General features: G+C 43.3%; 2 protein-coding genes across 3 annotated transcripts in view; one reads left to right on the forward strand and one right to left on the reverse strand.

Moving 5' to 3' along the window:
* The window catches only part of LOC124009868 (very-long-chain enoyl-CoA reductase-like), a 29,174-nt gene extending 11,220 nt beyond the window's left edge, over positions 1–17,954 (forward strand). Inside the window, exons 1-10 of one of the 2 annotated variants that reach the window (XM_046322086.1) lie at positions 3,070–3,179; positions 3,658–3,761; positions 6,378–6,493; positions 8,404–8,509; positions 10,477–10,549; positions 10,647–10,690; positions 11,479–11,536; positions 11,750–11,838; positions 12,860–12,905; positions 13,891–17,954. In XM_046322086.1, the coding sequence (XP_046178042.1) occupies positions 3,083–3,179; positions 3,658–3,761; positions 6,378–6,493; positions 8,404–8,509; positions 10,477–10,549; positions 10,647–10,690; positions 11,479–11,536; positions 11,750–11,838; positions 12,860–12,905; positions 13,891–14,018 (861 nt within the window). In that variant the 5' untranslated portion in view covers positions 3,070–3,082 and the 3' untranslated portion in view covers positions 14,019–17,954. Of the gene's footprint in view, positions 1–3,069; positions 3,180–3,657; positions 3,762–6,377; positions 6,494–8,403; positions 8,510–10,476; positions 10,550–10,646; positions 10,691–11,478; positions 11,537–11,749; positions 11,839–12,859; positions 12,906–13,890 lie in introns of those variants that run through there. The other variant, XM_046322085.1, reaches the window with a different exon arrangement.
* LOC124009874 (retinal-specific phospholipid-transporting ATPase ABCA4-like) overlaps positions 15,638–23,349 on the reverse strand; it is a 118,278-nt gene continuing 110,566 nt past the window's right edge. The window contains 2 exon segments of the mRNA XM_046322093.1: positions 15,638–18,894; positions 19,876–20,125. Coding sequence (XP_046178049.1) covers positions 18,742–18,894; positions 19,876–20,125 — 403 coding nt within the window. The 3' untranslated portion in view covers positions 15,638–18,741.

The following is a 23,349-nucleotide window of genomic DNA, read 5'->3' on the forward strand; positions in this document are numbered from 1 at the left end:
GTGTGTGTGTGTGTGTGTGTGTGTGTGTGTGTGTGTGTGTGTGTGTGTGTGTGTGTGTGTGTGTGTGTGTGTGTGTGTGTGTGTGTGTGTGTGTGTGTGTGTGTGTGTGTGTGTGTGTGTGTGTGTGTGTGTGTGTGTGTGTGTGTGTGTGTGTGTGTGCGTGTGTCTGTGCACGTCTATGTGTTTATGTCTATGCGTTTAAATCAAAGGCATCAAAACCACATTCAAATACTTTCGGCTTCATGAGCTGTCTGACGTTTTCCATAGTAATACTATACGTGGAGGACATCAGCACTGTCACTATGTACTGAAGTGCGACATATTGCTGAATGGGGCTGAATTGGGCTGAATGGGGATTAATGGGACTGAATGGGGCTGAATGGGGCTGAATAGGACTGAATGGGGATGAATGGGGCTGAATGGGGCTGGATGGGACTGAATGGGGCTGAATGGGGCTGAATAGGACTGAATGGGGATGAATAGGACTGAATGGGGATGAGTGGGGCTGAATGGGGCTGGATGGGACTGAATGGGGCTGAATGGGACTGAATGGGGATTAATGGGACTGAATGGGGCTGAATGGGGCTGAATGGGGATTAATGGGACTGAATGGGGCTGAATGGGGCTGAATGGGGATTAATGGGACTGAATGGGGCTGAATGGGGATGAATAGGACTGAATGGGGATGAATGGGGCTGAATGGGGCTGGATGGGACTGATTGGGGATGAATGGGGCTGAATGGGGCTGAATGGGGCTGAATGGGACTGAATGGGGCTGAATTGGGCTGAATGGGGATGAATGGGGCTGAATGGGGCTGAATGGGGATGAATGGGGCTGAATGGGACTGAATGGGGCTGAATGGGGCTGAATGGGGCTGAATGGGGATGAATGGGATTGAATGGGGATGAATGGGACTGAATGGGACTGAATGACGTCAGAGATTCGCAGACTCCCTCACCGAGTCTGTAATACCTAATAATAAATAATACCTACATGTTTAACCTCTCCCTCACCGAGTCTGTAATACCTACATTTTCAACCTCTCCCTCACTGAGTCTGTAATACCTACATGTTTAACCTCTCCCTCACAGAGTCTGTAATACCTGCATGTTTCAAGCAGACCACCATAGCCCCTGTGCCCAAGGAAGTGAAGGTAACCTGCCTTATTGACCACTGCCCTGTGGCACTCACGTCGGTAGCAATGAAGTGCTTTGAAAGGCTGGTCATGGTTCACATCAGCACCATCCTCCCCGAAACCGTAGACCCACTCCAATTCGCACACCGCCCCAAAAGATTCACAGATGACTGCCCTTTCCCACCTGGTAGGCCGTCATTGTAAATAAGAATTTATTCCTAACTGACTTGCCTAGTTAAACAAAGGTTAAATACACGTTAAATAAAACATAAAAATGATAATACTGTATATTACTATTATATTATTGTTTTAATCTTGTCTTTACTAAATAAATAATAAATAATATCTACGTAATATAATATCTATCTATATCTAAATAATATCTATGTGAAATTTGTTTTTATTTAAAATGTACCATTATTATTTACCTGTCCAGAAACAGGGGCAGGAAAAAGAGTCATCTATGCACTTAACTAGCGAGAGTCATCTATGCACTTAACTAGCGAGAGTCATCTATGCACTTAACTAGCGAGAGTCATCTATGCACTTAACTAGCGAGAGTCATCTATGCACTTAACTAGCGAGAGTCATCTATGCACTTAACTAGCGAGAGTCATTATGCACTTAACTAGCGAAAGTCATCTATGTACTTAACTAGCGAGAGTCATCTATGCACTTAACTAGCGAGAGTCATCTATGTACCTAACTAGCGAGAGTCATCTATGCACTTAACTAGCGAGAGCAATCTATGCACTTAACTAGCGAGAGCAATCTATGCACTTAACTAGCCAGAGCAATCTATGCACTTAACTAGCGAGAGTCATCTATGCACTTAACTAGCGAATGGAGGATGCTTTTGCCTTGGATCATTTTCATGCCAGCCAGTTAGGCTATACTCCTCTTGTAAAGAGAAGCAATGTATTTAAATATTAGGAAAATTTAGAAATAAATATAGTAGGCCTAGCCTATATAAAACTGATGTGATTCTCTTCTTTTTATTAGAGGCCATCACTCTGTTTTCTCACCCAATTGCATAGCCTATAGAAATGTTACGGAACATGAGCTCATGAAGTGTTTGATTTGTTTAAAAAAAATATACATTTGTATTGATGTCAGTGTGATTAGGGGGACAATAGAGTGCTAAGTACCAGGCAGTTAGCAAGTTTGGTAGACTACTTATAACCATTAGCAGCATCAGAGCTTGAAGAAGCCTAATTACCGTGAATAAACAGTCACATGGAATTTGACTGCCATCATGACTTGTGCCCACCAGTGTGGCAGTAATACGGTCACCGTAACAACCCTTAGGCATAAGCAGCATAAGTCCACGGCTCCATACTGCCTGGTGTCAACGGTACAGCCTGGTGACGGTGGTGTACTGGTGTGGGGAATGTTTTCCTGGCACACTTTACAGTAGGTCCCTTGATACCAACTGAGCAATGATTGAATAATTAAGGCTGTTCTGGAGGCAAAAAGTCCGACCGGTACTAGATGGGTGTACCAAATAAATGGACTTAAGTAATACATGTATTTAGATATATTTAATTATAAAATGAGTACATATGTATTTGAAACATATACGTCAATATATTAATCTTTGGTGTGGTTAGAAGCTTCGTAGGAGCATCGTTAAATCTCAGAGCTGTTTCCCCAAAACCATCGTTGTTAACGTTGCACTTGAAAACGGGTTGTAAATCTGACACCTGTCTCAGACCACTGATAGAAACAACACATTCAAAGTGTGTCGTTCAATATTAGACTCACGTGATTTATCCCATCTGTTGACCACCGATAACTTCAGAACAAAGTTGACTACAAATACAAAGTTGCCAATGTCTTCTCTACAGCCGTCATCAGTTTTGTGAATTAAATATAATGTGTAGGTAATATCCAAGAGCCGCGCTCCATTTATTTCGTCCCTATCAGTATTGACACATGTGCCACCCATGCACTTAGCGCCCGCTCTCTCTGCGTGGTGTTTTGGGAAACGCATGTTAAATCTTTTTTTCGGTTGTAGAAACGACGCATCGTTCAAACACTCAGGTAAGTGTAACATGAGTTCCCCAAAACATCGCGCAGAGAGAACGGGTGCTAAATGCATCGTCTTTCCTTAGTGTTTTAGCGATGCATTTGAACTCAATTCCATCGTTATTGGGAAACCAGGCTCAGGGCTTTTGGCACAGCTAGATTGCTATGTAGTAGTCGACCAGCATAGCTTGTGACTTCACTGCTAAAGACTGGGGGGGGGTTGAATGTCCTAATGTCTTCCCTGTCTATTCAGAACATCAACACGATTCACCACTATCCCTTATGTGTAGATCTCTTTCAATAAACAGTTAGATTCCGTTTCCCAGAGACACCAAGCCTAGTCCTGGACTGAAAAGCAAGAATCAATGGAGATTGTCTGTTGAAAGTACTTTTTAGTCCAGGACTAGGTTTTAATCTGTGACCAGGAAACGGCTGCTAAATAAATCATCTTGTTATACAGAACTGTAACCATGACAACACTACATTTTGTCAGATGGGGAGTCCCTGAAGGATGATGAGGTATTGGAGAATCTACCGGTGGGAACCACGGTAACAATGTTCTTCCACGACCTGGGACCGCAGCTGGGGTGGACCATGGTGAGACCACAATATTTCTGGGATATTGGACAAGGTGCTGTTCCTCACTGTACTGTTTTCTGGGAACAGCAAACAGTGAGCGGACATGTTGCCTATCAGTGACCTCTCTTCCCCTGAACAGGTGTATCTGACCTCTCTTCTCCTGAACAGGTGTATCTGACCTCTCTTCTCCTGAACAGGTGTATCTGACCTCTCTTCTCCTGTACAGGTGTATCTGACCTCTCTTCTCCTGTACAGGTGTATCTGACCTCTCTTCTCCTGAACAGGTGTATCTGACCTCTCTTCCCCTGAACAGGTGTATAGTACAGGTGTATCTGACCTCTCTTCTCCTGAACAGGTGTATCTGACCTCTCTTCCCCTGAACAGGTGTATCTGATCTCTCTTCCCATGATCAGGTGTATCTGACCTCTCTTCCCCTGAACAGGTGTATCTGACCTCTCTTCCCCTGAACAGGTGTATAGTACAGGTGTATCTGACCTCTCTTCTCCCGAACAGGTGTATCTGACCTCTCTTCTCCTGTACAGGTGTATCTGACCTCTCTTCTCCTGAACAGGAGTATCTGACCTCTCTTCTCCTGTACAGGTGTATCTGACCTCTCTTCTCCTGAACAGGTATATCTGACCTCTCTTCTCCTGTACAGGTGTAGCTGACCTCTCTTCCCCTGAACAGGTGTATCTGACCTCTCTTCCCCTGAACAGGTGTATCTGACCTCTCTTCTCCTGTACAGGTGTATCTGACCTCTCTTCTCCTGAACAGGTGTATCTGACCTCTCTTCTCCTGAACAGGTGTATCTGACCTCTCTTCCCCTGAACAGGTGTATCTGACCTCTCTTCTCCTGTACAGGTGTATCTGACTTCTCTTCTCCTGAACAGGTGTATCTGACCTCTCTTCTCCTGTACAGGTGTATAGTACAGGTGTATCTGACCTCTCTTCTCCCGAACAGGTGTATCTGACCTCTCTTCTCATGTACAGGTGTATCTGATCTCTCTTCTCATGTACAGGTGTATCTGACCTCTCTTCTCATGTACAGGTGTATCTGACCTCTCTTCCCCTGAACAGGTGTATCTGACCTCTCTTCTCATGTACAGGTGTATCTGATCTCTCTTCTCATGTACAGGTGTATCTGACCTCTCTTCTCATGTACAGGTGTATCTGACCTCTCTTCCCCTGAACAGGTGTATCTGACCTCTCTTCCCCTGAACAGGTGTATAGTACAGGTGTATCTGACCTCTCTTCTCCTGAACGGGTGTATCTGACCTGTCTTCTCCTGTACAGGTGTATCTGACCTCTCTTCTCCTGAACAGGTGTATCTGACCTCTCTTCTCCTGAACGGGTGTATCTGACCTGTCTTCTCCTGTACAGGTGTATCTGACCTCTCTTCTCCTGAACAGGTGTATCTGACCTCTCTTCTCCTGTACAGGTGTATCTGACCTCTCTTCTCATGTACAGGTGTATCTGACCTCTCTTCTCCTGAACAGGTGTATCTGACCTCTCTTCTCCTGTACAGGTGTATCTGACCTCTCTTCTCCTGAACAGGTGTATCTGACCTCTCTTCCCCTGAACAGGTGTATAGTACAGGTGTATCTGACCTCTCTTCTCCTGAACAGGTGTATCTGACCTCTCTTCCCCTGAACAGGTGTATCTGATCTCTCTTCTCATGTACAAGTGTATAGTACAGGTGTATCTGACGTCTCTTCCCCTGAACAGGTGTATCTGACCTCTCTTCCCCTGAACAGGTGTATCTGATCTCTCTTCTCATGTACAGGTGTATCTGACCTCTCTTCTCCTGAACAGGTGTATCTGACCTCTCTTCCCCTGAACAGGTGTATAGTACAGGTGTATCTGACCTCTCTTCTCCTGTACAGGTGTATCTGACCTCTCTTCTCCTGAACAGGTGTATCTGACCTCTCTTCTCCTGTACAGGTGTATCTGACCTCTCTTCTCCTGAACAGGTGTATCTGACCGCTCTTCTCCTGTACAGGTGTATCTGACCTCTCTTCTCCTGAACAGGTGTATCTGACCTCTCTTCTCCTGTACAGGTGTATCTGACCTCTCTTCTCCTGAACAGGTGTATCTGACCTCTCTTCTCCTGAACAGGTGTATCTGACCTCTCTTCTCCTGTATAGGTGTATCTGACCTCTCTTCTCCTGAACAGGTGTATCTGACCTCTCTTCTCCTGAACAGGTGTATCTGATCTCTCTTCTCCTGTACCGGTGTATCTGACCTCTCTTCTCATGTACAGGTGTATAGTACAGGTGTATCTGACCTCTCTTCTCCTGAACAGGTGTATCTGACCTCTCTTCTCCTGAACAGGTGTATCTGACCTCTCTTCTCCTGTACAGGTGTAGCTGACCTCTCTTCTCCTGAACAGGTGTATCTGACCTCTCTTCCCCTGAACAGGTGTATAGTACAGGTGTATCTGACCTCTCTTCTCCTGAACAGGTGTATCTGACCTCTCTTCTCCTGAACAGGTGTATCTGACCTCTCTTCTCCTGAACAGGTGTATCTGACCTCTCTTCCCCTGAACAGGTGTATCTGACCTCTCTTCTCCTGAACAGGTGTATCTGACCTCTCTTCTCCTGAACAGGTGTATCTGACCTCTCTTCCCCTGAACAGGTGTTTCTGGCGGAGTGCATCGGACCTCTCTTCATCTACCTTTTCTTCTTCCTCCATCTCCTCAACATCTATGAGCAGAAAGATGACTATACCTCCAATCCCTGCTCAGTGGTCACGTACGTATATGGTAGCAAATTCCAAGAGTAGCCCCGACTAGTTCAGCGGCTTCCTTCGGGAGAGTTTGTCCTCAAGTTTCTCTGTACTCTTCTCCGATGGCCTCACAGGTGCATTCACACTTCTGACACCAATGTAGCTATATTTGGGGGTAGCCCCGACCGGGACTAGAACCCGGGTCCAGCGACTGTCAACCCAACACCTTAGCTTTTATGTCAAGAGATCTGAATCTCTTGACGAGGTCTCTAGGTATTGAGTTAAGGTTGCTACAATAGTCTAGAATGTCTGTGTCGTTGCTGTGAAAGAGAACATGCTGTCAGTCAATTCACCTTGGGTCAAAAGGTCAACTACAAAATAATGATAGCTTCTCTACCCCCACTCTACCTCTTCTCTACCCCTTCTCTACCCCTCTTTTGTCCTCTTTACTACTACCACTACCTTCTCTACCCCCACTCTAACCCCTTCTATACCCCGACTCTACCCCCACTCTAACCCCTTCTATATCCCCACTCCACCCCCACTCTACCCCTTCTCTACCCCTTCTCTACCCCCACTCTACCCCCTTCTCTACCCCCACTCTTGTCCTCTTTACTACTACCACTACCTTCTCTACCCCCACTCTTCCCCCTTCTCTACCCCCACTCTTGTCCTCTTTACTACTACCACTACCTTCTCTACCCCCACTCTTCCCCCTTCTCTACCCCCACTCTTCCCCCTTCTCTACCCCCTTCTCTACCCCCACTCTTGTCCTCTTTACTACTACCACTATCTTCTCTACCCCCACTCTTCCCCCTTCTCTACCCCCTTCTCTACCCCCACTCTTGTCCTCTTTACTACTACCACTACCTTCTCTACCCCCACTCTACCCCCTTCTCTTCCCCCACTCTAACCCCACTCTACCCCCTTCTCTGCTCCCACTCTACCCCTTCTCTACCCCCACTCTTGTCCTCTTTACTACTACCACTACCTTATCTACCCCCTTCTCTTCCCCCACTCTATCACCTTCTCTACCCCCTCTCTACCACCACTCTACCCCTTCTCTACCCCCACTCTAGCCCCTTCTCTACCCCCACTCTACCCCCTTCTCTACCCCATTCTCTACCCCCACCTCTACCCCTTCTCTGCCCCCACTCTACCCCATTCTCTACCCCATTCTCTACCCCCACTCTACCTCCCTCTACCCCCTTCTCTACCCCCACTCTACCCCCACCCCCTTCTCTACCCCCACTCTACCCCATTCTCTACCCCCTTCTCTACCCCCACTCTACCTCCTACTCTACCCCCTTCTCTACCCCCACTCTACCCCCTCCTACCCCATTCTCTACCCCCCTTCTCTACCCCCACTCTACCCCATTCTCTACCCCCTTCTCTACCCCCACTCTACCTCCTACTCTACCCCCTTCTCTACCCCCCCCTACCTCCTACTCTACCCCCTTCTCTACCCCATTCTCTACCCCCCCACCCCCCTCTACCCCCTTACCTCCTACTCTACCCCCACTCCACTCTACCCCCATTCTACCCTACTCTACCCCTTCTCTACCCCCTTCTCTACCTCCTACTCTACCCCTTCTCTACCCCCACTCTACCTCCTACTCTACCCCCTTCTCTACCCCCCCACCCTACCCCCTTCTCTACCCCCACTCTACCCCCTTCTCTACCCCCTTCTCTACCCCCCACTACCTCCTACTCTACCCCCTTCTCTACTCCCACTCTACCCCTTCTCTACCCCCACTCTACCCCCTTCTCTACCCCCTTCTCTACCCCCCACTCTACCTCCTACTCTACCCCTTCTCTACTCCCACTCCCCTTCTCTACCCCACTCTACCTCCTACTCTACCCCCTTCTCTACTCCCCCTACCCCCTCTACCCCCTTCTCTATCCCCACTCTACCCCCTTCTCTCTACTGCTGTAGGCTGGCGTGTGTGTGTCACTGTTTCCACTACTTCAGAAGGCTGTTGGAAACCGTCTTCATTCATCGCTTCTCAGACGGCACCTTGCCACTGCAAACCATCATGAGGGTCAGTTCCACCGAACTCTGGCGCCTAAAACATTCCGGAATTCAATAGTGTTTACGTGTAGCTGTTCAATTGGTTCAATGATCAAAGTTTAATTATAAGATCCTTTTTGTCAGTGACTTACCTGGCTAAATAAACCTGGTTAAACACTTGTGAATGTTCATCTCTTAAAACTGAATTAAAACGTAGTCAGGCTAAATGATCTGATTGATAGCTGCTGGCGTTGGGCTTTTGTTGTTAGGTGGTGATCTTCCCACCTTGTATCGAAACATCTGATGGCTGGCCTCTGGTGTTGAGATGTCATGGGATGGAGGGATACTATACTATTATATTCTATATGATGCTATTCTATACTATTCTATACTATTCTATTCTATACTATTTTATTCTATTCTCTACTATTCTATTCTATACTATTATATACTATTTTATTATATTCTATTCTATACTATTTTATTATATTCTATACTATTCTATTCTATACTATTATATACTATTCTATTATATACTATTCTATTCTATACTATTCTACTCATTGTTCATTGATATACTATACGGTTCTATTATATACTGTACTATAATGTACTATACTATACTTTGCTATACAATACTATTCTATACTATTATATACATACTATACTGTTCTATTATATGCTATACTATTCTATACTATTATATACATACTATACTGTTCTATTATATGCTATACTATACTATTCTATACTATTATATACATACTATACTGTTCTATTATATGCTATACTATTATATACTATTATATTCTATTCTATTATATCCTATTGTTCTATTATATACTAATATATACTATACTATTCTATACTGTTATATTATATACTATGCTATTATATACTATTCTATACTATTCTATTATATACTAATATATACTATTCTATTCTATACTATTCTATTATTATTATTATTCTATCTATTATATTATATCCCATTGTTCTATTATATACTATACTATACTATTCTATACAATGCTATTCTATACTGTTATATTATTTACTATGCTATTATATACTATTCTATTCTATTATATACTAATATATACTATTCTATTATATACATTTACACTATACTATTCTATTACATACTATTCTATTATATACTATTGTATTCTATACTATTCTATTATATTCTATTTTATACTATTATATTATATACTATGCTATACTATTCTATTCTATTATATGCTATACTATTATATACTATTATATTATATTCTATTCTATTATATCCTATTGTTCTATTATATACTAATATAAACTATACTATTCTATATTATATACTATGCTATTATATACTATTCTATACTATTCTATTATATACTAATATATACTATTCTATTATATACTATTATATTATATCCCATTGTTCTATTATATACTATACTATACTATTCTATACAATGCTATTCTATACTGTTATATTATTTACTATGCTATTATATACTATTCTATTATATACTAATATATACTATTCTATACTATTCTATTATATACTAATATATACTATTCTATACTGTTCTATTATATACTATACTATTATATTATTTTCTATTATATACTATTCTGTTCAATTATATACTATTCTATACTATTCTATTGTATTCTACACTATTCTATTATATTCTATTTTATACTATTATATTATATACTATTCTATACTATACTATTATATTCTATACTATTCCAGTATACACTATTCTATTATATACTATTCTATTCTATTATATACTATTCCATACTATTCTATTCTATTATATACTATTCTATACTATTCTATTATATGCTATTCGATTATATACTATTATATTCTATGCTATTCTATACTATTATATAATATACTCTTATATGAATTTATATGATATACTATACTATACTATTATATACTATACTATATTATCGTATTATTTTCTATTATATACTATACTGTTCTACTCTCAGAACTGCCTGTACTACTGGGGATTTTCTGCTTGGTTAGCCTACTACATCAACCACCCCCTCTACACTCCACCATGTGAGTACCACTCTCAACCAACAAATGAATGAATGGATGACAACTCTCAGTGTTGATAGATGGTTCTGCTGCTTAAGGTGCTGTATGTGTCTTACAGTGTATGGGAATCTCCAAGTCTACTCTGCAGTGGTGGTGTTTATGGTATGTAGCCTAATCTACTCTGTGTTGGTGGTGTTTATGGTATGTAGCTTAATCTACTCTGTGTTGGTGGTGTTTATGGTATGTAGCCTAATCTCTAAATCTACTCTGCGTTGGTGGTGTTTATGGTATGTAGCCTAATCTACTCTGTGTTGGTGGTGTTTATGGTATGTAGCCTAATCTCTAAATCTACTCTGCGTTGGTGGTGTTTATGGTATGTAGCCTAATCTACTCTGTGTTGGTGGTGTTTATGGTATGTAGCCTAATCTACTCTGTGTTGGTGGTGTTTATGGTATGTAGCCTAATCTACTCTGCGTTGGTGGTGTTTATGGTATGTAGCCTAATCTCTAAATCTACTCTGCGGTGGTGGTGTTGATGGTATGTAGCCTAATCTACTCTGTGTTGGTGGTGTTTATAGTATGTAGCCTAATCTACTCTGTGTTGGTGGTGTTTATAGTATGTAGCCTAATCTCCAAATCTACTCTGTGTTGGTGGTGGTTATGGTATGTCGCCTAATGTTATATCTCTCAGCCTCATTGTGTTTTCATTGAGTTCAGAACAACAGAGGAAAACATTCTTCCATCTGTCTTCAGAAATGGCTTCTTTCCCAAAAAAATTATTTCTCTCTCTCTCTCTCTCTCTCTCTCTCTCTCTCTCTCTCTCTCTCTCTCTCTCTCTCTCTCTCTCTCTCTCTCTCTCTCTCTCTCTCTCTCTCTCTCTCTCTCTCTCTCTCTCTCTCTCTCTCTCTCTCTCTCTCTCTCTCTCTCTCTCTCTCTCTCTCTCTCTCTCAGCTCTGTGAAGCTGGAAACTTCTCAATTCATTTGGCTCTCAATAACTTGGGCTGTAATGGTGAGTTGCCTTCCAGCATTTCTGAATGTGTTGTATTGATTGCATATTCCAGAACGATGTCATAGCCAAGATAGGTAATAGGGAGCAAGTTCCTCAAATATTTCTCACAAATTGCTAGTTCAGTCAGCAACATCTGTGTGGTAGTTTGCCAGCAGAGAAGATATTTCCATGATGAATCACATCTTCTCACAGTTGTGTCCTGCTGTCTACTAGGTCTGAGGCCCAAGCGGATCCCTTACCCCACCAGGAACCCCTTCACATGGCTCTTCTTCTTCGTGTCATGTCCCAACTACACCTATGAGGTGGGTCAAACTCACAGAGATAGATAAAGAGGACTCTGGAGCCCAATAGCTTGTTTTAGCCTGAGCAGTGCCATTGAGGATTTTTCACAATTTTGAAGTAGTCATCTGGGTGGGACTTCCTATGGGTTTAGGAAGGATCCCATAATTCCATGCAGGTCATCAGGAGGGATCATCCAATGAATTATATTCGTCAGCAAACATTCCATAACTGCAAGTTTCAGCAAATCACCAACCTTGTCTTCATACCTGTTTAAACAAACACACTCTAGATGGCAGTGTGCCCCTTTTCAGTTTGTTTACTCAAATTAACTACTTCAAAATGGAGATGGCCTCAAGGGCACTGCCTGTGCTCTCAGAAGCTACTTTAACACAGTCTTGTATGTATACATTTAAGTATGGCTGGCCCAGGCGGGAATTGAACCCACAACCCTTGGTGTTGCAAGTGTTGTGCTCTATTGACTTAGACACACAGGAGAGTCTAGACTTAAGTTGCCATTGTAGCATAATAGTGAAGATATCAACACTATGAAATAACACATATGGAATCATGTAGTAACCAACAAAGTGTTAAAACAAATCAAAATATATTTTATGTTTTAGATACTTCAAAGTAGCCACCCTTTACCTTGATGACAGCTTTGCACACTCTTGGCATTCTCTCAACCAGCTTCATGAGGTATCTGGAATTCATTGTGGAATTTCGTTCCTTCTTAATGTGTTAGAGATGATCAGTTGTGCTGGGTGATATACAGAAGATAGCCCTTTTTGGTTAAAGGCCAAGTTCATATTATGGCAGCTCAAATAAGCAAAGAGAAACGACAGTCCATCATTACTTTAAGACATGAAGATCAGTCAATCAAACACTTTCTCGGTTACAACATGATTGAATATGTGTTATTTCATAGTTTTTACATCTTCACTATTTATTCGACAATGTAGAAAATAGTCTAAATAGAGAAAAACCCTTGAATGAGGAGGCGCGTCCCAACCTTCTGACTGATACTGTGTTTTGATTCGTCAGGTGGGGACGTGGTTGAGTTTCTCCATCATGACACAGTGTGTTCCAGGTAAAACTACACATCTTTCATCGTTTCACGTGTACTTAGGTGGTAAATGTTAGAAGCTGTTTACACATGTGGCATATTACATGTTTACAAACACGTATTTTCATAATACTAAGCACTAGATTCAGATCAGATCAAGCGTTAACCGTTGATAAGCCGACACCTGCATAGCTCCATGTTTTGATAATAATATAATAATAATAATAATAATAATATAATAATAATAATAATATATCATAATAATATAATAATATATGCCATTTAGCAGACGCTTTTATCCAAAGCGACTTACAGTCATGTGTGCATACATTCTACGTATGGGTGGTCCCGGGGATCGAACCCACTACCCTGGCGTTACAAGCGCCATGCTCTACCAACTGAGCTACACAGGACCACAGGGAACAATCACGTTGGAGCTGTCAAATCGGTGAAAAAGCTGCTCTTCAAATCAAATCGTATTTGAATAATGTGATCGTTGTCACAAAGCCACACCCGTCCCACTCACTTACGAAGTGCAGAATGAGAAAACATATAGAAATATAGCCACCCGTGGGAGAGATTGTCATACCAGTTACGTTGTACTCTGTAAATATTAAATAAATAAAGGTTATTCTGGTACACTGCCAGTTCAGTTATGTTGTACTGCGTAAATAAAGGTTATTCTGGTACACTGCCAGTTCAGTTATGTTGTACTGTGTAAATAAAGGTTATTCTGGTACACTGCCAGTTCAGTTATGTTGTACTGTGTAAATAAAGGTTATTCTGGTACACTGCCAGTTCAGTTATGTTGTACTGTGTAAATAAAGGTTATTCTGGTACACTGCCAGTTCTGTTATGCTGTACTGTCTCGATAAAGATTTAAATTGAAATTGAAAGACTGACATAAGTACGTGTGATACGAAAGAGTCAATTCCATTACTTTGTTTAAGTTTTAGTCACCAATTTCGTGACTCTACTAACTAACTGTTGTGTCTCTCTCTTTCCACAGTGGCCCTGTTCACGTTGCTGGGCTTCATCCAGATGACTATCTGGGCACGCGGAAAACATAAGATGTACACCAGAGAGTTTACAGACTACCCTGAACTAAGATCAGCTATCATCCCTTTGTTCCTTTGAGCCAGCCAGGGTTAACAACAAGATCCTTAATTATACTCCTGTTCCTTAATTATACCCCTGTTCCTTAATTATACCCCTGTTCCTTAATTATACCCCTGTTCCTTAATTATACCCATGTTCCTTAATTATACCCCTGTTCCTTAATTATACCCCTGTTCCTTAATTATACCCCTGTTCCTTAATTATACCCCTGTTCCTTAATTATACCCATGTTCCTTAATTATACCCCTGTTCCTTAATTATACCCCTGTTCCTTAATTATACCCCTGTTCCTTAATTATACCCCTGTTCCTTAATTATACCCCTGTTCCTTAATTATACCCCTGTTCCTTAATTATACCCCTGTTCCTTAATTATACCCATGTTCCTTAATCATACCCCTGTTCCTTAATTATACCCCTGTTCCTTAATTATACCCATGTTCCTTAATCATACCCCTGTTCCTTAATTATACCCCTGTTCCTTAATTATACCCATGTTCCTTAATCATACCCCTGTTCCTTAATTATACCCCTGTTCCTTAATTATACCCATGTTCCTTAATCATACCCCTGTTCCTTAATTATACCCCTGTTCCTTAATTATACCCCTGTTCCTTAATTATACCCATGTTCCTTAATCATACCCCTGTTCCTTAATTATACCCCTGTTCCTTAATCATACCCCTGTTCCTTAATTATACCCCTGTTCCTTAATTATACCCATGTTCCTTAATCATACCCCTGTTCCTTAATTATACCCCTGTTCCTTAATCATACCCCTGTTCCTTAATTATATCCATGTTCCTTAATCATACCCCTGTTCCTTAATTATACCCCTGTTCCTTAATTATACCCCTGTTCCTTAATTATACCCATGTTCCTTAATCATACCCCTGTTCCTTAATTATACCCCTGTTCCTTAATTATACCCCTGTTCCTTAATTATACCCATGTTCCTTAATCATACCCCTGTTCCTTAATTATACCCCTGTTCCTTAATTATACCCCTGTTCCTTAATTATACCCATGTTCCTTAATTATACCCCTGTTCCTTAATAAGGGTTGCAAAAAATTCTGCTAACTTGTCACCAAATCCCCAGTTTTTCCCAGAAATCCCACTTCTAAATTCCACGTAATCCGACGGAAATAAGCATGGAAATCTGTAATCGTCCAACCAGGATTTCTGGAGCACCTGGGAATTTTGGGTAAATTACCAACATTGTGCGCAAACCTATTCACTATACTTTTGGCCAAAGCCACATCGGCCTCTTGCCAAATGTAGTGTACTATACATAGGGAATAGAATGCTATTTTAGACAGACCCATTGCATACTCTACTACAGTTAGAGAAAGCAGTGCACTGGACACTGTGGTAATAGTGCACCTGTAGGGGATATGATGTGGCTCTGGCCAAAAGGAGTGACACTATATGGGGGGTACAACAGATACCCAGTCCATAAGCGAGCTGTAAATAAATGAACTTTGTGACAGCCTCTCGGTCAGAATAGGGTTACAAGGCCTCACTCAGGCCTGTGACTCAACTCTACACTAAAAGTGTACATTTGTAGCAAGGTTATGGGTTTACGCAGATACTGTTTTTTTAAGTAAGGATGAATGTACTGCAAAGTGCGGAATGATACAATAGATTGGTTTGATTCCCTTTAGTCGTAGAGAATTTATACATATTTTTTTATTCACCATAATCATCGTTGCAGCACAGTTCATGTAAGTGACAATGTGTATACGTTATAGTAGTGGTCTTGAAGTCTAGTGCACTTGAAGTCTAGTGCACTTGAAGTCTAGTGCATTTGAAGTCTAGTGCATTTGAAGTCTAGTGCACTTGAAGTCTAGTGCACTTGAAGTCTAGTGCACTTAAAGTCTAGTGCATTTGTTCCCCTGTTGAAGGACGGACGGCCCTGTTCAGTCAAATCAGATATGAAGTAACCATAATGTTTAATTTGTGTGATATTATTAGTATTTTATCTCATTTGTTTACGCTGTTAGTTTTACAGTGGGACTGTTCTATTGTTTTTGTTCACAGTAACTTTGTGTTATTCATGAACCCATTTGGATTTAATAGGGCCAATGTTTTGCTGTTAAAGCATCAGTTGAAGTTGATACACGTATCTATTCTCATCCATAATACTAGCTATGACAGGGATGGGCAACTGGCAGCCCGCCAGGGGCCCCTTATGAAGGCCCTCGCTGGAGGGTGAACAAGGTGCCATTTTGAAATGTGGTTGTACATCAGCAGTTTTTCTCTTGTTTTCTCTTTATTTATCACTGTTGGAATGTCAGCCAAAACAAATTTGATTTAGTAAATTAGTCGTGCGGCCAGCTATAGACAAAAGGTAGTAATCATGGAGGAATCACCGGTCAGGGGGGGAGGGGCATTTGATTTTGTTGGTCAGCCTCACATTTCTCTCCAACCCAGACAAAAATGAGTAGAATTAAAGGAAATCTGTTAGAAAATTGCCAAATCTGCTCTCTGTCCCAATGGTCGAAATTTGTAGAATTGCAAAATACTTGATTTAAAACGGCAACATTTTCTTTACATACAATGGCAAAATGTGTAGAATATATAAACCAAGCAAGATATTTCTACCTTATTTGAACGACTATGTAAATGAGCTAAGCATTATTAGTAGTTTTTGGTATATAAATGTGGGTATACAGACCCGCCAGCCACTATGGCCCCTCATAATGACTTCAGAGTTTGTGGCTCCCAACCCCATCAAAGTTGCCCGTCTGATCGTAGGAAATAGAAGCGTAAATCCAGAAAGCGTCTTCTTGATTAGAAACAGCATTTGTAACATGTTAAACACAGTTATCATGACATTTCAAATGACAAACTGAAAATGACAAAGTTTCAAAAAACAACAAAAAACGGCAACAATAAAATAAACAATATATTTTGCGGTTTGTTCGTTACGTTGTGTTTGAGTCCACTACAACGGGAGTGAAAGCCTATATCATCAAGCAGAAACTCACCTGATTCAACTAATCAACTAAGAGTCATTGTCTACAACCGAGACTGCTTGGCTAGAACAAAAGCCTGCACCCACACGGCCCTCTGTGGATGGCAGGGTAGCCTAGTGGTTAGAGTTTTGGGCCAGTTACCGAAAGGTTGCTAGATCAAATCCCTGAGTTGACAAGGTACAAATCTGTCGTTAAATAAAGGTCAAATTACATTGTTCCCCTGCACTATACATTTAGGTGAGCATATAAAGCTGTGCTTAGGATCTGAAACCTTACCTCTTCAAAGTGTATCTTAAATAATCCCACACCAACCCACCTTGAGGGGGGCTAAATATCTTAAATGTAATGTAAATGAAAAATGTATTTAATATGATTGTGGTTGTCTCACCTCTGGATAAGAGCGTCTGCTAAATGACTAACAGAATATGTCCTAAATTAATGAAAATGGCAAAACAAATATATAAGCCAAGCAAGATTTTTTTTCTACACATTATTTGAAAGGCTATATAAATTATCTAAGCATTTGTATTAGTTTTGGTATATAAATGTCAGTGTAAATGCAGCGCCATCTTGTGGTCTCGTATTGATACTGCGTAATAACAAAACAAAACAGGGACGGACCTATTCTCTGTGTAGGTGTGTTTAGTTGTCGAGGAAGCAGCCCCCTCATAAACCAAGGGGAGCTGCTTCCTCTTCAATGAACACGTGAAAAGGAGATGAGGCGAGGAAGCAGCCCCCTCATAAACCAAAGGATGCAGCCCCCTCATAAACCAAAGGGAGCAGCTTCCTCTTCAATGGAGATGAGGCGAGGAAGCAGCCCCCTCATAAACCAAGGGGAGCTGCTTCCTCTTCAATGGAGATGAGGCGAGGAAGCAGCCCCCTCATAAACCAAAGGGAGCAGCTTCCTCTTCAATGGAGATGAGGCGAGGAAGCAGCCCCCTCATAAACCAAGGGGAGCTGCTTCCTCTTCAATGGAGATGAGGCGAGGAAGCAGCCTCCTCATAAACCAAAGGGAGCTGCTTCCTCTTCAATGGAGATGAGGCGAGGAAGCAGCCCCCTCATGAACCAAAGGGAGCAGCTTCCTCTTCAATGGAGATGAGGCGAGGAAGCAGCCCCCTCATGAACCAAAGGGAGCAGCTTCCTCTTCAATGGAGATGAGGCGAGGAAGCAGCCCCCTCATAAACCAAAGGGAGCAGCCTCCTCATAAACCAAAGGGAGCAGCTTCCTCTTCAATGAACACGTGAAAAGGAGATGAGGCGAGGAAGCAGCTCCCTCATAAACCAAAGGGAGCAGCCTCCTCATAAACCAAAGGGAGCAGCTTCCTCTTCAATGAACACGTGAAAAGGAGATGAAGCGAGGAAGCCAAACTATTGAGATCACACCCCTGGTGTGTTTGAGGAGTTATTTACATTTACATTTAAGTCATTTAGCAGACGCTCTTATCCAGAGCGACTTACAAATTGGGAGTTATCTGCTGTCAACTGACGTCTGTGTCCTGCAAACGTGACCTCGTCTTGACTTTTGGCAGCCATTTTACACAATGCACAATCAACAGGCAAAAATATGACTTCCAAAGCCTAAGGAACATATTCCAAACATAATTCATGAATCTAACCATAATTTCCATTAATTTTAAAAAGGTTTTCATTATACTGCCAGTGTGCCTGTGCATGTCTAGCTATTACAATACATTTAGTCGGTTTTCTGCATTAAACACTTTGACAATACATTCTGTAAGAAGTCATATTTTCACAGATTAACTTTCATGTTTTATTTTGTCTTCTGGTTTTTATCTTGATGGGGGAGACCTTGCGTTTCGTGGGGACATTTTGTTTTTCATTGCGCGCGTTGACCGCTCGGGGTTGTAAAACGTCCTCGTCCTCTCCTGCCTGCTGCTTAGCAAAGTTCACAAACACCTGGAGAACGGAGAGAGGAAAACCCCCATTACTATCAACACAACGTCAATGAAAACACTAATGTTCTATAAAAGTCCTTTATAATCATATATTCACGACAGCCATTTCTTTCGCTACTTGCTGAGTACGGTACCATCAATTTGTACTCAAGGATATTCTTTATTCTAGTCTTAATCTCTCATAATAAATCCTCCTGACCTCAGATGTCTTCCTGGCTGTGTTTGATGAGGTCATATTGCTGAGTCTATCCTTAAACATTGCCATGTTCATTACCACCTGTTGTGTGGTCATTGAAACTCTTAGTTGGTGCCTGTCTTTAAACCTAAATCCCAAACAACTAATCCCTAACCTTAACACCAGCCCTATAGTTACCCCATCTAGTGTAGTCTGATAGACAGAGTAGTAGCCTGATCTAGTGTAGTCTGATTGAGTAGTAGCCTGATCTAGTGTAGTCTGATAGACGGAGTATTCACCTGATCTAGTGTAGTCTGATTGAGTAGTAGCCTGATCTAGTGTAGTCTGATAGACGGAGTATTCACCTGATCTAGTGTAGTCTGATTGAGTAGTCACCTGATCTAGTGTGGTCTGATAGACAGAGTAGTTACCTGGTCTAGTGTAGTCGGACAGACAGAGTAGTAGCCTGATCTAGTGTAGTCTGATAGATGGAGTAGTCACCTCATCTAGTGTAGTCTGATGAGGGAGTAGAAAGCTGATCTAATGGAGTCTGATAGATGGAGTACTCACCTGATCTAGTGTAGTCTGATCGATGGAGTACTCACCTGATCTAGTGTAGTCTGATAGAGTATTCACCTGATCTAGTGTAGTCTGTGATACAGAGTAGTTACCTGATCTAGTGTAGTCTGATAGACAGAGTAGTTACCTGATCTAGTGTAGTCTGATAGACAGAGTAGTTACCTGATCTAGTGTAGTCTGTGATACAGAGTAGTTACCTGATCTAGTGTAGTCTGATAGAGTAGTTACCTGATCTAGTGTAGTCTGTGATACAGAGTAATCCTCTATATTGAGTTTGTCCTTGTTGGCGACCACCAGCTGGAAGATCCTAGCGAGTGAGGAGGAGGCGATCTCATACTGGAGAGTGTTGTAGTGTTTCTCTCTCTGGACACACCCTGGGAAGCTGCTCTCCATGAAGCTCTCTGCTGGACCCAGCTCTGGAGATACGCCTGCTTTAGCTGCCTTTACCTTCATGGTCACCACGTAGCCATCACCAAACCTGGAGAACAGAGGGAGAGTGAGAGAGAGGTCACCATGTAGCCATCACCAAACCTGAAGAGCAGAGGGAGAGAGAGGTCACCATGTAGCCATCACCAAACCTGAAGAGCAGAGGGAGAGAGAGAGAGGTCACCATGTAGCCATCACCAAACCTGGAGAGCAGAGGGAGAGAGAGAGGTCACCATGTAGCCATCACCAAACCTGGAGAGGAGAGGGAGAGAGAGAGGTCACCATGTAGTCATCACCAAACCTGAAGAGCAGAGGGAGAGAGAGAGAGGTCACCATGTAGCCATCACCAAACCTGGAGAGGAGAGGGGGAGAGAGAGAGGTCACCATGTAGCCATCACCAAACCTGGAGAGCAGAGGGAGAGAGAGAGAGGTCACCATGTAGTCATCACCAAACCTGAAGAGCAGAGAGAGAGAGGTCACCATGTAGCCATCACCAAACCTGGAGAGGAGAGGGAGAGAGAGAGGTCACCATGTAGTCATCACCAAACCTGGAGAACAGAGGGAGAGTGAGAAAGAGGTCACCATGTAACCATCACCAAACCTGAAGAGCAGAGAGAGAGAGAGAGAGGTCACCATGTAGCCATCACCAAACCTGGAGAGGAGAGGGAGAGAGAGAGAGAGAGGTCACCATGTAGCCATCACCAAACCTGGAGAGGAGAGGGGGAGAGAGAGAGGTCACCATGTAGCCATCACCAAACCTGGAGAGGAGAGGGGGAGAGAGAGAGGTCACCATGTAGCCATCACCAAACCTGGAGAGCAGAGGGAGAGAGAGAGAGGTCACCATGTAGCCATCACCAAACCTGGAGAGGGAGAGGGAGAGAGAGAGAGAGGTCACCATGTAGCCATCACCAAACCTGAAGAGCAGAGGGAGAGAGAGAGGTCACCATGTAGCCATCACCAAACCTGGAGAGGAGAGGGGGAGAGAGAGAGGTCACCATGTAGCCATCACCAAACCTGGAGAGGAGAGGGGGAGAGAGAGGTCACCATGTAGCCATCACCAAACCTGGAGATCAGAGGGAGAGAGAGAGAGGTCACCACGTAGCCATCACCAAACCTGGAGAGGAGAGGGAGAGAGAGGTCACCATGTAGTCATCACCAAACCTGGAGAGGAGAGGGGGAGAGAGAGGTCACCATGTAGCCATCACCAAACCTGGAGAGGAGAGGGGGAGAGAGAGGTCACCACGTAGCCATCACCAAACCTGGAGAGGGAGAGAGAGAGAGAGGTCACCATGTAGCCATCACCAAACCTGGAGAGGAGAGGGGGAGAGAGAGGTCACCACATAGCCATCATCAAACCTGGAGAGGGAGAGAGAGAGGTCACCACGTAGCCATCACCAAACCTGGAGAGGAGAGGGGGAGAGAGAGAGGTCACCATGTAGCCATCACCAAACCTGGAAAGGAGAGGGAGAGAGAGAGGTCACCACGTAGCCATCACCAAACCTGGAGAGGAGAGGGAGGTCACCATGTAGCCATCACCAAACCTGGAGAGGGAGAGGGAGAGAGAGAGGTCACCACGTAGCCATCACCAAACCTGGAGAGGAGAGGGAGGTCACCACGTAGCCATCACCAAACCTGGAGAGGAGAGGGAGGTCACCGCGTAGCCATCACCAAACCTGGAGAGGAGAGGGAGAGATCACCACATAGCTACATAGCTATCACCAAACCTGAAGAGGAGAGGGAGAGAGAGAGGTCACCGAGTAGCCATCACCAAACCTGGAGAGGAGAGGGAGAGAGAGAGGTCACCGCGTAGCCATGTTTTGAGGCTATACGGTGTTGGTTTACATTGTTAACAAACATTGTAGTAAAACAGGCTCATAATTTGGGTTCTGATGGGGTTGCGACAGTTGAACTAAGCTCATGAGACATTTATAATTTATATTTATTCTCCAACAATCAATGGATTAATTTATGAATTTATAAGTCCAAAGACTGATGTATCAACTAAGGACTCTTCAAAGTATTCAATAATGTGTATTTGGTATGGAATCAAGGCATCAGAATGCACCAGAGAACACCAGAATAGAGCTTCTATACATCACCATACTCTCTCAGCCTGGCTACTTCACCATACTCTCCCAGCCCGGATCTCCCTGGCTGGCTACATCACCATACTCTCCCAGCCCGGATCTCCCTGGCTGGTTACATCACCATACTCTCTCAGCCCGGATCTCCCTGGCTGGTTACATCACCATACTCTCCCTGCCTGGCTACTTCACCATACTCTCCCAGCCCGGTACTTCACCATACTCTCCCAGCCCGGATCTCCCTGGATGGTTACATCACCATACTCTCCCAGCCCGGATCTCCCTGGCTGGTTACATCACCTCTTTTCACTGGGATTCTTTGCCTCTAACCCTGTTACGGGGGCTGAGTCACTGGCTTGCTGGGGCTCTCTTGTGCCGTCCCTGGGGGGGGTGCGTCACCTGGGTGGGTTGATTCACTGTTGTGGTCGGCCTGTCTGGGTTCCCCCCCCCCTTGGGTTGTACCGTGTCGGAGATCTTTGTGGGCTATACTCGGCCTTGTCTCAGGATGGTAAGTTGGTGGTTGAAGATTTCCCTCTAGTGGTGTGGGGGCTGTGCTTTGGCAAAGTGGGTGGGGTTATATCCTTCCTGTTTGGCCCTGTCCGGGGGTGTCCTCGGATGGGGCCACAGTGTCTCCTGACCCCTCCTGTCTCAGCCTCCAGTATTTATGCTGCAGTAGTTTATGTGTCGGGGGGCTAGGGTCAGTTTGTTTATCTGGAGTACTTCTCCTGTCCTATTCAGGTGTCCTGTGTGAATCTAAGTGTGCGTTCTCTAATTCTCTCCTTCTCTCTTTCTCTCTCTCGGAGGACCTGAGCCCTAGGACCATGCCCCAGGACTACCTGACATGATGACTCCTTGCTGTCCCCAGTCCACCTGGCCATGCTGCTGCTCCAGTTTCAACTGGCCTGGGCCCTAGGACCATGTCCCAGGACTACCTGACATGAGGACTCCTTGCTGTCCCCAGTCCACCTGGCCATGCTCCTGCTCCAGTTTCAACTGTTCTGCCTTACTATTATTCAACCATGCTGGTCATTTATGAACATTTGAACATCTTGGCCACGTTCTGTTATAATCTCCACCCGGCACAGCCAGAAGAGGACTGGCCACCCCACATATGCTCTCTCTAATTCTCTCTTTCTTTCTCTCTCTCGGAGGTCCTGAGCCCTAGGACCGTGCCCCAGGACTACCTGACATG

The sequence above is a fragment of the Oncorhynchus gorbuscha genome, linkage group LG22 (assembly GCF_021184085.1).
Source record: "Oncorhynchus gorbuscha isolate QuinsamMale2020 ecotype Even-year linkage group LG22, OgorEven_v1.0, whole genome shotgun sequence".
NCBI lineage: Eukaryota > Metazoa > Chordata > Actinopteri > Salmoniformes > Salmonidae > Oncorhynchus > Oncorhynchus gorbuscha.